Source organism: Lipotes vexillifer, unplaced genomic scaffold (assembly GCF_000442215.2).
Source record: "Lipotes vexillifer unplaced genomic scaffold, Lipotes_vexillifer_v1.1 scaffold83, whole genome shotgun sequence".
NCBI classification, from domain to species: Eukaryota; Metazoa; Chordata; class Mammalia; order Artiodactyla; family Lipotidae; genus Lipotes; species Lipotes vexillifer.
Window position 1 is genome coordinate 2,066,668 of NW_006799780.1, and position 14,324 is coordinate 2,080,991.

At 36.9% G+C, this 14,324-nt stretch overlaps 1 protein-coding gene across 1 annotated transcript in view; it reads right to left on the reverse strand.

Annotated features, from left to right (window-relative positions):
* Nucleotides 1-9,458: 9,458 nt before the first annotated feature.
* DMGDH (dimethylglycine dehydrogenase) overlaps nt 9,459-14,324 on the reverse strand; it is a 60,470-nt gene continuing 55,604 nt past the window's right edge. The window contains exon 16 of the mRNA XM_007471966.1: nt 9,459-9,674. Coding sequence (XP_007472028.1) covers nt 9,459-9,674 — 216 coding nt within the window. The remainder of the gene's footprint in view (nt 9,675-14,324) is intronic.

The window sequence follows — 14,324 nt, forward strand, 5'->3', positions numbered from 1 at the left end:
CTTTTTCATTTCTGATTCTACTGATTTGAGTCTTCTCCCTTTTCTTCTTGATGAGTCTGGCTAATGTTTTATCAATTTTGTTTACCTTCTCAAAGATCCAGATTTTAATTTTATTGATCTTTGCTATCGTTTCCTTCATTTGTTCTTCATTTATTTCTGCTCCAATCTTTATGATTTCTTTCCTTCTGCTAACTTTGGGGGATTTTTGTTCTTCTTTCTCTAATTGGTTTAGGTGCAAGGTTAGGTTGTTTATTTGAGATATTTCTTGTTTCGTGAAGTAGGATTGTATTGCTATAAACTTCTCTCTTAGAACTGCTTTTGCCGCATCCCATAGGTTTTGGGTTGCTGTGTTTCCATTGTCATTTGTTTGTAGGTATTTTTTGACTTCCTCTTTGATTTCTTCAGTGATCTCTTGGTTATTAAGTAGTGTATTGTTTAGCCTCCATGTGTTTGTATTTTTTACAGATTTTTTCCTGTAATTGATATCTAGTCTCATAGCACTGTGGTCAGAAAAGATACTTGATACAATTTCAATTTTCTTAAATTTACCAAGGCTTGATTTGTGACCCAAGATATGATCTATCCTGGGAATGTTCCATGAGCACTTGAGAAGAAAGTGTATTCTGTTGTTTTTGGATGGAATGTCCTATGAATATCAATTAAGTCCATCTTGTTTAATGTATCATTTAAAGCTTATGTTTCCTTATTTATTTTCATTTTGGATAATCTGTCTATTGGTGAAGGTGGGGTGTTAAAGTCCCCTGCTATTATTGTGTTACTGTCAATTTCCCCTTTTAAAGTTGTTAGCGTTTGCCTTATGTATTGAGCTGCTCCTATGTTTGGTGCATAAATATTTACAATTGCTATATCTTGCTCTTGGATTGATCCCTTGATCATTATGTAGTGTCCTTCTTTGTCTCTTATAATAGTCTTTATTTTAAAGTCTATTTTGTCTGATATGAGAATTGCTACTCCAGCTCTTTTTGATTTCCGTTTGCATGGAATATCTTTTTCCATCCCCTCACTTTCAGTCTCTATGTGTCCCTAGGTCTGAATTGGGTCTCTTGTAGACAGTATATGGGTCTTGTTTTTGTATACATTGGGCCAGTCTATGTCTTTTGGTTGGAGCTTTTAATCCATTTACATGTAAGGTAATTGTCAATATTTATGTTTCTATTACCATTTTCTTAATTGTTTTCGGTTTGTTTTTGTAGGTCTTTTCCTTCTCTTGTGTTTCCTACCTAGAGAAGTTCCTTTAGCCTTTGTTGTAAAGCTGGTTTGGTGGTGCTGATTTCTCTTAGCTTTTGCTTGTCTGTAAAGATTTTAATTTCTCCACTGAATCTGAATGAGATCCTTGCTGGGTAATCGTGGTTGTAGCTTTTTCCCTTTCATCACTTTAAATATGTCTTGCCCCTCCCTTCTGGCTTGCAGAGTTTCTGCTGAAAGATCAGCTGTCAACCTTATGGGGATTCCCTTGTATGTTATTTGTTGTTTTTCCCTTGCTGCTTTTAATATTTTTTTTATATTTAATTTTTGATAGTTTGATTAATATGTGTCTTGGTGTGTTTCTTCTTGGGTTTATCCTGTATGGGACTCTCTGTGCTTCCTGGACTTGATTGACTATTTCCTTTCCCATATTAGGGAAGTTTTCAACTATAATCTCTTCAAATATTTTCTGTCCCTTTCTTTTTCTCTTCTTCTGGGAACCCTATCATTCGAACGTTGGAGTGTTTAATGTTGTCCCAGAGGTCTCTAAGACTGTGCTTAATTCTTTTCATTCTTTTTTCTTTATTGTGCTCTGCAGTAGTTATTTCCACTATTTTATTTTCCAGGTCACTTATCCGTACTTCTGCCTCAGTTATTCTGCTGTTGATTCCTTCTAGAGAATTTTTAATTTCATTTATTGTGTTGTTCATCATTGTTTGTTTGCTCTTTAGTTCTTCTAAGGTCTTATTAAATGTTTCTTGTATTTTCTCCATTCTATTTCCAAGATTTTGGCTCATCTTTACTATCATTACTCTGAATTCTTTTTCAGGTAGACTGCCTATTTCCTCTTCATTTGTTTGTTCTGGTGGGTTTTTACCTTGCTCCTTCATCTGCTGTGTGTTTCTCTGTATTCTCATTTTGCTTAACTTACTGTGTTTGGTGTCTCCTTTTCGCAGGCTGCAGGTTTGTAGTTCCTGTTGTTTTTGGTGTCTGTCCCCAGTGGCTAAGGTTTTTTCAGTGGGTTGTGTAGGCTTCCTGGTGGAAGGGACTAGTGCCTGTGTTCTGGTGGATAAGGCTGGATCTTGTCTTTCTGGTGGGCAGGACCACGTCCAGTGTTGTGTTTTGAGGTGTTTGTGACCTTGTTATGATTTTAGGCAGCCTCTGTGCTAATGGGTGGGGTTGTGCTCCTGTCTTGCTAGTTGTTTGGCATAGGGTGTTCAGCACTGTAGCTTGCTGGTTGTTGAGTGGAGCTCAGTCTTAGTGTTGAGATGGAAATCTCTGGGAGAGCTTTCGCCATCTGATATTACGTGGAGCTGGGAGGTTTCTAGTGGATCAATGTCCTGAACTCAGCTCTCCCACCTCAGAGGCATAGGCCTGACACCCGACCAGAGCACCAAGACCCTGTCAGCCACACGGCTCAGAAGAAAATGGAGAAAAAAAGAAAGAAAGAAAGAAAGAAAGAACATAAAAAGAAATAAAGTTATTAAAATAAAAAAATTTTTAATTATTAAAAATTTAAAAAAAGAAAAAAGAAAGAAGAGAGTAACCAAACCAAAAAACAAACCCACCAATGAAAACAAGCACTAAAAACTGTATTTAAAAAAAAACAAAAACAGACAGACAGAACCCTAGGACAAACAGTAAAAGCAAAGCTATACAGACAAAATCACACAAAGAAGCATACACATACACACTCACAAAAAGAGAAAAAGGAAAAAAAACATATATCTTTTGGGAAGTCTAACGTCTTCTGCCAGTGTTTAGTAGGTGTTCTGTAGGAGTTGTTCCACACGTAGATGTATTTCTGATGTATTTGTGGGGAGGAATGTGACCTCCACGTCTTACTCCTCCGCCATCTTGAAGGTCTCCCCCTGTACTTTTCTTGTTAAATTTATTCCTAAGTATTTTATCTTCTCTGTTGCTACTGAAATGGGGCTTTCTTTACCTTTTTCTCTCTCTCTCTTTTTTTTTTTTTTGCGGTACGCGGGCCTCTCACTGTTGTGCCCTCTCCCGTTTCGGAGCACAGGCTCCGGACACACAGGCCCAGTGGCCATGGCTCACGAGCCCAGCCGCTCCGTGGTATGTGGGATCTTCCCGGACCGGGGCACGAACCCGCGTCCCCTGCATCGGCAGGCGGACTCCCAACTACTGCGCCACCAGGGAAGCCCTCTCTATCTTTTAACTGGTTATTTTTTGTGGACATGATGGCTACTGATTTCTGTATGGTAATTTATATTCTGCCAAATACTTAATTATTTTATTGTTTTAGTTTAATCATTGATTTTTTTTAGGGTTTTCCCAGTACATAGTCACATAAAATAATATAAAATAAAATAAAAAGCATTCCAATCAGTTTGAAAATGCAAAAATTAGGACTGAAAGAAAGGCAGCTCACAACTCACAAGTTGGTATTAAAGTTAATTATTTGGTAGGTGGGGTGCTTGGAACTTGGGATATATGTTTTATTACATAGAAAAGATATTAGAAACACCTGATTTGCATTCTAACCCACACAAAACCCATTTAACCTACAGTTAAAAATCTCTTAACTCCTAAAATTCAGTAAGAAAAAGACCAACAATCCCTTTTAAATAGGCAAAATATAGGAACATAATTGTTTACAGAAAAGGAAATATAAGTGGTTATTAAATATGTGAACACATGTTAATGTCACTCAAGTGAGAAATACAGGTTGCAACTTCAATAACATACCACTGACACTTGTGAGAACTTACTGTTTGGGTCAAGTAAGCCCTCATACACTAACCACAAGTGAAATGTGGCACAACCTCTATGGGGAACAATTCTGCATATCTACCAAAACACACATACACTTTAATCCTGCAGTTCCAGTTGTGGGAACTTATCCTTCAGATGTACTCAGTGTCAGAAACATCATATGCATCAAGATATTCATTTTAGCCTTACTTTTTATTAGAAAAAGGTAAATAGTGGGGCCTGGTCAAAATAATTGTTTTAAAAGGATGATATGGAATAATCTCCAAGATATACTGTTAATTTTTTTAAGTTAGGCAAAGAACATTATGCTTGGTATGTTTTCATTTGCTTAAAATTACATGTATAAATGTGTGTATATATACATATGGATGTACATATACACACATATATTCGTATACTGAAAGAGAGAAATGCTTACATACTTACAGAGAATCTCAAGAAGGATACAGAAAAATGATAACATTGGTTGTCTTTGGATAGGCTGGTTGACTGCAGACAGGGATAGGAGAAAAACGGACTTTCACAATATATCCCTTACACCTAAATTTTAAACTCTGAGCATATATTATCTGTTTCTAATAGTATTATTATTAACAATTTTGTAATAACATAATTTATATTTAAACAAAAAGTAAAATGCACTTTAAGTTAGAACAGAGTGCTAAGAATAAATATCCCCCAGTGAACATGGTTGTAAAGCCCGAAGGCCATACACTGAGAAAATCATAGATGCTTTTGTTGTACTTCTTTATTTCTCTGGTTTGTAGAGACTCAGGTTCTTGTCATGGTGCTAACTGGCTATAAGCTATGCTCAGAAGTCATGATACCTGTGTTTCAATGCTTGTCTCAACCTGTTTGGTTTCAGTGCCTTTGAATATGATAAACTTTGTATACAAAGGCTAAACATTTTAAATATGTTATCTCTAAAGGTTTAACCGTTGGGGTAGAGATAAGAATGGCAAGAGGTCTTTCTTCAGAGAGAAAAACTAAAGTTTACTAACGAAATGTGGTTAATTGTGGTTGGTGTTACTCATTGCCCCATACTACCTTGAATAGTCCAGAAGGAGATAGACTTGAATATCAGAAAGAATAGCCATACTTTGTTATTTTAGATGTCAGCTATTAAATTAGTTTCAAAATATATTTAGTTTTGAAAATTGATCTGGGATGGGTTTGTTTCTACCATATCTAAGTGAGGGGGTGAGAGTCTTCTTAAAGGCTTGTAAGGTCATATACTGGACTTAGAGATGAATGTGTAAGTTGGCAGTAGTTACATGCATCAGTTATATGCATTAACTGCTATCAGTGCTAACTACTGCCAAGGCATTAAGAATCATCAAGTCTCCAAGCACATAGGAAGGTAATTTTCTCTAAGAAGCACCTTCAGTTTATTGTTTGTTTTGTTTTGTGTGTTAGTGTACGTGTGTGTATTGAGAGTAAAAGGATCAGTTTAAAAAAGTAAGAAAGATTTCTTTTAGCTCTGAAAATTCTCCCTATTTCTAAAATTGAGAGTCTGGCTAAAAACAGCTATGGCCAACTCGAAACTCCTTTGACCCCCTCATCTTGCCCATTGCTTATCACCTCCTACCTCCTCAAAACCAACTAGATGAGAGTAGATAGTGGAAAATAGTACCATTTGTATAAAAAAGATTTTGACATAGCATTTTCTGTGTGCTTAAGACAGTGCACAGAAGTGTACATAGGTCAATGAATTCTCACAAAGTGAACAGACTCATGTAACCACCATCCTGATCAAGAAACAGGATGTTGGTATTGCATTTTGTCTTGTATCTTCTTTCCTTACCCTCAGCTTTCACCCAGCCTGAGCCTCAGTGTTCACACAATATTTATTATATACAACAACTGAACTGCATTCACTTTATCTGTATTGAATTTTTTTACATTGTATACCAATTTCTTAAGCGGTTCTAAGCCAACACTTTCCAGCCATCCTTAAATATCTCAAACCAATGTGAATACTGTATTAAAAAATAGAGGGTCACATTATATGACCAAAAAATAAGAATCTACTTTTACTAGATAAGAAAGCACTATATATGGTCTTTTAAAAAGTGAAACATGTACATAATTTAAATAAATAAATAAATCTAAAAAGGCATACAGTGAAAAGTAAATTTCACCCCCTCCCCAGAAATACTAGTGTTACTCTTCTAGAGATAGTCTATAATATATAAATATATAAATACAATTTAAATGTTTACATTTAAACCTAAATGATAGCACGTTGTGTATTATAATACACCATGCTTTTTTAAAAAAATTATTATTTATTTTTTTGGCTGTGTTGGGTCTTCATTGCTGCGTGTGGGCTTTCTCTAGTTGTGGCGAGCGGGGGCACAGGCTTCTCATTGCAGTGGCTTCTCTTGTTGCAGAGCACGGGCTCTAGGCGTGCAGGCTTCAGTAGTTGTGGCACACGGGCTTAGTTGCTCCACAGCATGTGGGATCTTCCCGGACCAGGGCTCGAACTCATGTCCCCTGCATTGGCACGTGGATTCTTAATCACTGTGCCCTTTTAAATGTGTTAGCCCATCCCACGACCTCCTTCCACGCTAGTAGCCATGTTTGCACCTCTTGACCCTTTGGCCAGGGCTGAACAGAACACTGGTGTTGTATGCCAGTCATTGTCTTTTGCGATGCGATCTATTTCATGATCTTTCTTTTCTCTGCTCTGTATCACAGGTGGGCCAAACCCTACAAACTACATATCCCAGGCTCCCAGCTAGGTTCATCCAGTGTGAGGCACTTGTGAGAGACTGGAAGGTGGAAGGAAGAAACAAGCCAGGGTGTTTCTTCCCTCTGTCTGCTTTGGGCAGCATCTTCACCGGTGTGGATATATCTCTTCTATGGTTCCTGCTCCCACTAGCAGCCCCTCCCTGTATGGTCCTAGTGTCAGCTTGGCAGCTGGCATCCCTTGCTGGTTCTCCATGTTAAGTTCCCTCCTCTGAACTACCTGGCAAGTTAGTCACACAGTGAGGCCACATGGAGAGAGGTGCCCTGCCAACCCCAGGTGCTGACATCAACCTTAGTGAGGTGCCAGACTTGTGAGCAAAGAAGCCACCCTGGATGACCATTTTTTAACGATTCTCTGCCCCTTTTACATGACACAATTATTTTTAGTAATAATCACAAAATGAAATAACAACCAGAAAAGAAATGCAAAGAGTGAAAAGTTTCTATTAACTTTGAATATATAGTCATGCCAGTAATAAATAAGAAAAATAGAAATAAAATAAATGTTATAGTATAAAAAAGCAAGGGGTTAATATTTTTAAATTATATTAAGTAGTTTTGAAAAAGGAAAATATTTATACCCACAAATTGGTCTATTGTAATAAAGTGGTCTGTTGCCTGTGAATAATAAACCTTTTGTGTTTTTAAGCTTTGCAGTGACTTCACTGAATTTTTTCTTTGCATATTAACATTTACCAGACAGTATAGCCAGATTTATCCCGTTATCTTTGCACAAAGTTGATAGAAGAACATTTTTTTAAGCTTTTAATTTCAAAAGTTTCTTTTACATGAGCAACAGATGTAAAAAAAACTAGGAAAGGACTTTAACATAATGACAAGTTTGGGAGAAATTCATAAAAATCTTTCACAACAAACTCCACGAATTGCAATACTGCCTTTGGTTCTTTGGGAACAATTATAGTGGCTTTCAAACATGTCTATAGTTAAAAAGTTTCCACTAAAATATCTTCATCAGAAAATTCATCATACATTTCTATTACATACAGTAAAAACTTCTGAAGTTTTTCTTCATCTGCTAAAAATCAGAGAAAGTGGCTGAATGGTAACAAACTTTGACGTTATTTGATCTATTGCTTTAGAACAAGTGCCCAATTATTGGTGAAAAAGATGAAGGCATTCAAATACTGCTTTACTGATTTCTTCTAGCAATGTAAGATCAGCATCTTTTGTTGTTTCTCCTGGCGTTCTGTAAAATTTGACCATTCTTTAAAATAAATGACCATTTCTTTAGATTTTGTTTTTGCATTGTCAGTTGCCTTCTCCACAAGTTCTGAGTACTGTTCCTTTGATTAGAGTCTGCTATAATAATATTTTATGTAAATAATTTTCCAGTAACTAGTTACTGAAAAGTTACAACTTAGGTAACTATTAAATTGTGCCACTGATGTAGCCTTATATTTTCTCAATTCTTTCATTAGTTTTAACACAATTAACAATTGGGCTACAGAGAGGCAGAGAATGAAAAGCATCTATACCCTATACCAGAACTGGGAGAGAGGGTCTGGATAATATTCTTAATAATTAGCAAATGTTTGTTACCAAAAAGATTTCCTTCATTTCTCTTGTAAGAGGAGATACCAAAGATAAATGAATGGCATGCTGAAGAGTTCTGATACATGATTACTTTTATAAAACATTTAAATGTAAATTTGGCATGTTTTCAAAACTTACAAGTTAAGAAATTATTTTAAAATCTATTCTAACTATAGAATCTTATTATGCTTCACATTCAGCTTCTTTAATACCTATTTACTGAACTTTTCCTAGGCAGCAAGTGTGTGTGTAGAACAAATGATAAATGACAGACTACCTTTTATGAAAAATTTGATTTATTCTGTCAACTAAACCCAAATAATTTCAAGAGGTACATCAAAGAACAATTTCTAAATGGCTTTTTTTTCTTGCTGTACACAATGTTAAGGGCAATCCTGTCAGCTCTTAAAGCTCTTGTTTGACCTGCTTTGTCAAATGTTTGTGAAATGATATTCAGAACGGCACAATGTGATGTCAACTTGCATTAATTCTTTCCCAAAGAGAGGTGTTCAGTATTCAGACTGTGTTTGTACTGGCACAATTTATGTTTCGGCTTCATCTCAGAAGGTTTACAAGTACCGTTTCCTTTGGAAGACTGTTCTCTTTTGCAATTTCTCTTCTAAAACAACCTTTGAAAGGACAATAATGACGTCCCATAAAACTGCTTTCAGGGAAGTCATCAAGGAATTGAATAAAAATGTTACATATACCAATATTAAATTTTACTATTTTCTTCCTAGATATATTATGAAAAATTAAAATGATCCCTTATTCAACTAGTATTTTTCAATGAAGTAAATCCATCAACAATACTGCTTTTGTCTTTATGTAAAACATAATTTGTAAAAAAAAAATAATAATTTGTTTTCAGCTAACAAGAACCGCATACAAATGTTTCTAAAATTACATAATGTTTTCTACTTCAGTTGTAATAATGATTGTGTGTTAGCAAACACTTAAATGTTTTGCCGAGTTTCGTAAACAACAATATAGAATAGTAAAAACATTAGCTTCAAATTTCTTCGTCTGAAACAACAATGTAAATCACTCATCCATTATTCTATATTGCTTAGGAAACAAGAGAACGGTTTTAAGATTCTGATGATTTTGAAATAAATTTTTGGTTTCCCCTATTCCCCAGCAAATCAGTTACCATTTTCAGTACGATCACATAGCAACCATAATTCAGTTGCCTTCTCAAAGTCTTCTCAAATTTTGTCCTTTCCACCTTTTTTCTGAAGCTGGTTTCTGATCGGTTCCGTCAACACCAAGGGTTCTTGTATGACGGTTGCTGAGTAATTTTTGCCTAATAATTCAACTTCCACTTGTTGTCCCACTTTACTTAGCTCTACAGGGACATACGCGAAAGCCAAACTCTTCTGGATGCTGTAACTGTAGCTTCCGGAGGTCGTGTTGCCAACCACCTGAAAAACAAGACCCTACCATCCTCAGCATCTTGGTCACAGCTTTGTGTGCCTCCTCTTTAGATGAAAATTCTCAAAAGATACGTTCAACTTACAGAGTTTTATGATATGCTGTCTGTGAGGATAACACTAGGAGGAAAACTTCACTTTTTTGAGAAGTTTAATGAAAGTTTAAAACTTATGAACTTTAAAAAATTCTCTTCCATCAAACTAGCATGGCAATAATAGATACAAAGGAGAAAAATCTAAAAATCCAAATGCAAATCTAGTCAACTGTTCCTGCTGGCATTTAGAAAATGGCCTGCCAGAATAGTGCTGAATTAAACTCTATTAATATATCAATAGTCAATGTGAAGTGAATCTTCTATATGAATATATACAGATTTAACAATTCCTGGTAATTGCTAGGCACTTAAATAAATGTTAACTTTACCCTCTCTAGCTCTACCATGTACAAAACATTTTGCTAGACATTCTGGAGAATGAGTAGAGGTCTGGTTCCTACGCTCATGAGCTTCCTGCCTCGTTGAGGAATTAACACACAGACACGAGAAACAATAACCAGGAAGCCAAGGTAGGCAACATAAGTAAGCCAGGATCTGTTCTACATTTGTTTTTTTTGCGGTACGCGGGGCTCTCACTGTTGCGGCCTCTCCCGTTGCGGAGCGCAGGCTCAGCGGCCGTGGCTCACGGGCCCAGCCGCTCCGCAGCACGTGGGATCTTCCCTGACCGGGGCACGAACCCGTGTGCCCCGCATCAGCAGGCGGACTCTCAACCACTGCGCCACCAGGGAAGCCCTGTTTTACATTTTGAAGGTAGGTGGAGTTAGGTGGGTAGAGAAGGGGGATAAAACTTTCCAACATGAGTGGAGACGTGGAGTTCGGTGTGATGATCAAAATTAACAAGGATGAAATAGGATAACTTGGGATGGCAAACCAGAGAAAAATACTGAACAAGGAATCAAAATTTAGGAGATGAAAACAATAATTTTATGCTACCAAAAAAAAAATCTATATAACAATCCTGTTTAGAAGATTAGATCTGGTTTCCACAACTCTTATCTCAAGGAAAAGATGCAAGAAAAGGAAAAACAGAGTAAAATGCAAAAAAATTACAATACTGGTTTAAACACCACTTTTTTTTTCCTAACATCTTTATTGGAGTATAATTGCTTTACAATGGTGTTTTAGTTTCTGCTGTATAAGAAAGTGAATCAGCTATACGTATACATATATCCCCATATCTCCTCCCTCTTGCGTCTCCTTCCCACCCTCCCTATCCCACTCCTCTAGGTGGTCACAAAGCAACAAGCTGATCTCCCTGTGCTATGCAGCTGCTTCCCACTAGCTATCTATTTTACATTTGGTAGTTTATATATGTCCATGCCACTCTCTCACTTTGTCCCAGCTTACACTTCCCCCTCCCCGTGTCCTCAAGTCCATTCTCTACGTCTGCATCTTTATTCCTATCCTGCCCCTAGGTTCTTCAGAACCTTTTTTTTTGTTTTTAGATTCCATATGTATGTGTTAGCATACGGTATTTACTTTTCTCTTTCCGACTTAGTTTATTTACTCAGTATGGCAGACTCTAGGTCCATCCACCTCACTACAAATAACTCAATTTTGTTTCTTTTTATGGCTGAGTAATATTCCATTGTATATATGTAAACACCACATTTTTAAAAAGTAAAAGGAAGACAACAAAAGCAAAATGATACATAGCCCAACTTAAAACGGCTTCTCCTGGCTACAGAACATCGCACTAATCCTTACAGCCTTACTGTCTAGCACAGCAGCTGCTTATAGCTGCTGCTCAAAAACATCCATGGACATGAATCAGCCTGGTGATATTTCAGCTGCCTCAGCAAAGGGCCCACGACAGTCAACAGTCATATTATAGCATTTCTAGTCTCTTATGCATTTATGACATTAAGTACAGACTCCTATCACTGTAGCCCCAGTTTTTAATTATCTTGTTGAAACCCCAAATCACAAGCTCTCCATATAATTTCTGAACTTGTTATGGTGATTAAAAAAAAGTGAATGCATTCATTAGTAAAAGTTTCTCTCTGGCAGATTATTAACTGCCAAGGTATTGCTGAGATAACACACATGTTTCAAAATGGCTTTTCTCCTCTAGATCATATTTCCGTGATATAAAACTGGGATTTGGGTCAGGGTGGCTGGAGTTTTAATCATCACTTTTTTGAAAGACCTTCTCGGTAACTTTGGTTTCACTTCTGAGTCTCTAAAACAGAGATTTGTGTTTGGAGCTTTGGGAAAGTTAACCTGGTTTTCTTGGGCATCTTAAGAAAGCAGGAAGAATCCTGAACGAATCTCTTGGTCAAATCCCCTAACTCACTGGATAAAAAACCCACAATCACTCTTCAGAGACTGCGTGCCCCATCTCCTTGGGCATTCCCATCTCTTAAAATCTGAGCAGTGATTCTTCTTGCAGTTATTTCTGCATTAGTAACTTTAAAGAAATAGCATGTTTATTTTGTGAGTATCAGTCTTAAAATAGTTATTGAATGCTTTGCTTTCTGCTTGATTACTTTCATTTCTCCTTTAATTTCTCTCTAATCCAGGGGTTGGTAGTCCAAAGTATTTTAGAAAACTGGCCTTTTATCTTATTACAAAGTCTTCAGGGAAAGGTTTTCCCTGGCATAAATTCTATATCATTTGACCTTAAAATCTTCCAGATTCAATTAAATCCATTGCTTCGTTTTGCTCAGTGAATCACAAGAACAAACCACCCTCACCCTTTGCCTAGTAGATTCTCATATTCTTTGTGAAATCCAACGTCAGCCTTCTTTTTACCAATGTAAACAATCCTCACTTATTTTTAGCCTTGTCTCATTCTTCTCTTAATTATGAGACTTAAAGACACCTGTAACAGACTTACAGAAGATAACATGGTAAATAACCTTTGAAAGAGGGAACATAATTTAAATTGGATGATATATTATGTTTCTTTGGCTGTCCCTGTGTGTTTTAGTTTATTAATAATGAAAAAGAAGACTTTCTAAACTCTTCAAACTTCCTTCCTCAAAAACCTTTTCTTCAAAACTTACTTCCCAGCAAAGCTGCTTTTATAACTAATTAAAGCCCCTCTCATGCCCACACTTAGGCCTTGATTTTTTTATATAAAGCCTTACTTAAAATCATAATCCCTCCCTCTAGCACTGCCCATCTCCCAATTAGACTTTACTTTTCCCCAAAGTATTCATCGCCCTCTGACATGCTATTTATTTTATGTTCATTGTTTATCTCTCCCTCTCCTGGAATATAAGCTCCATAGGGGCAGAGATTCTTGTCTGTTTTGTTCACTGCTGCATCCTTAGTGCCTAGAATATTGCTGTCACATACTAGAACTCAGATCTGTTGAACAAATCAATTAACATGTACCCTATCGCTAGCACTGAAAATATCTGCATGAATAGAATATACCAAATATAAAAGGTAGAGCAAGTCCAAATTCAGGAAATAAAAATAAAAAAATATTTCATATCATTCTAGAGATAAGGAAGATCAAAGAGTGTCATCTGCATGATAAAATGATGATCCTACTAAGCATCCAAGAGCAGACAAGCTGATATCAGGAAATTTAAGATAAATATTACTAATAACTAAAATTACAATTGCATTAGCAGCTCTATAAACAGATGGCACGTATAGGAAACATGAAAAATATCATGTGTAAACTCAGTGCACAAATGAGCCAAAAGGAGTAAAATTTAAAAATGGAACTTGGAGGGGATATATGTATACATATAGCTGATTCACTTCATTGTATAGCAGAAACTAACACAACATTGTAAAGCAATTATACTTCAATAAAAATAAATGGAGCTTGGGTTTCCAGGGTTCTTCTTTTTTTCTAGCTTTGTTGAGATACAACTGACATATAACATTGTATAAGTTTAAGGTACAGGTTTCCAGTTTTTTAACTTGGGTATGGTCACATTTAAGATGACTAAAAATCTGTCAGTTGATCACGGTCGATGTGGGGTTGCATACAGAATGTTATGACAGAGCTTCTCGTTCATTCCATGGCCAAGTAAAACAGACTATCAGTAGAAGTATGAGTGCAGACCGTATTAGGAAGACTGAGATAGTTGGATGAGAATAGAGTGAAAAATGTAGAACAAAAAGATGAGGTGAGGGAAGTGTAATGACCAGGGAAAAATTAATTAGAGGTGGAAAGAACCTTAGACATTATCTCACTCAGTGGCTTCATTTTGTAGGTGAGAACACTGGGACCCAGAGGGGCTCAAGCAGTTACTTAATGGCAGACGTGGTTATCAGTGGAAATTGTGGGCAAATCTTAAATCAGAGAAAGAACGTATTAAGAAAAGAGGGCTGGGGCTTCCCTGGTGGCGCAGTGGTTGAGAGTCCGACTGCCGATGCAGGGGACACGGGTTCGTGCCCCGGTCCGGGAAGATCCCACGTGCCGCGGAGCGGCTAGGCCCGTGAGCCATGGCCGCTAAGCCTGCATGTCCGGAGCCTGTGCTCTGCAACGGGAGAGGCCACAACAGTGAGAGGCCCGCGTACCGCAAAATAAAAAAAAAAAGAAAAAAAAGAAAAGAGGGCTGAACCAGAGATCTAGAACAGAAACAGAAAGTGGAGACCGGGAGGTAAGAGCAGGAAT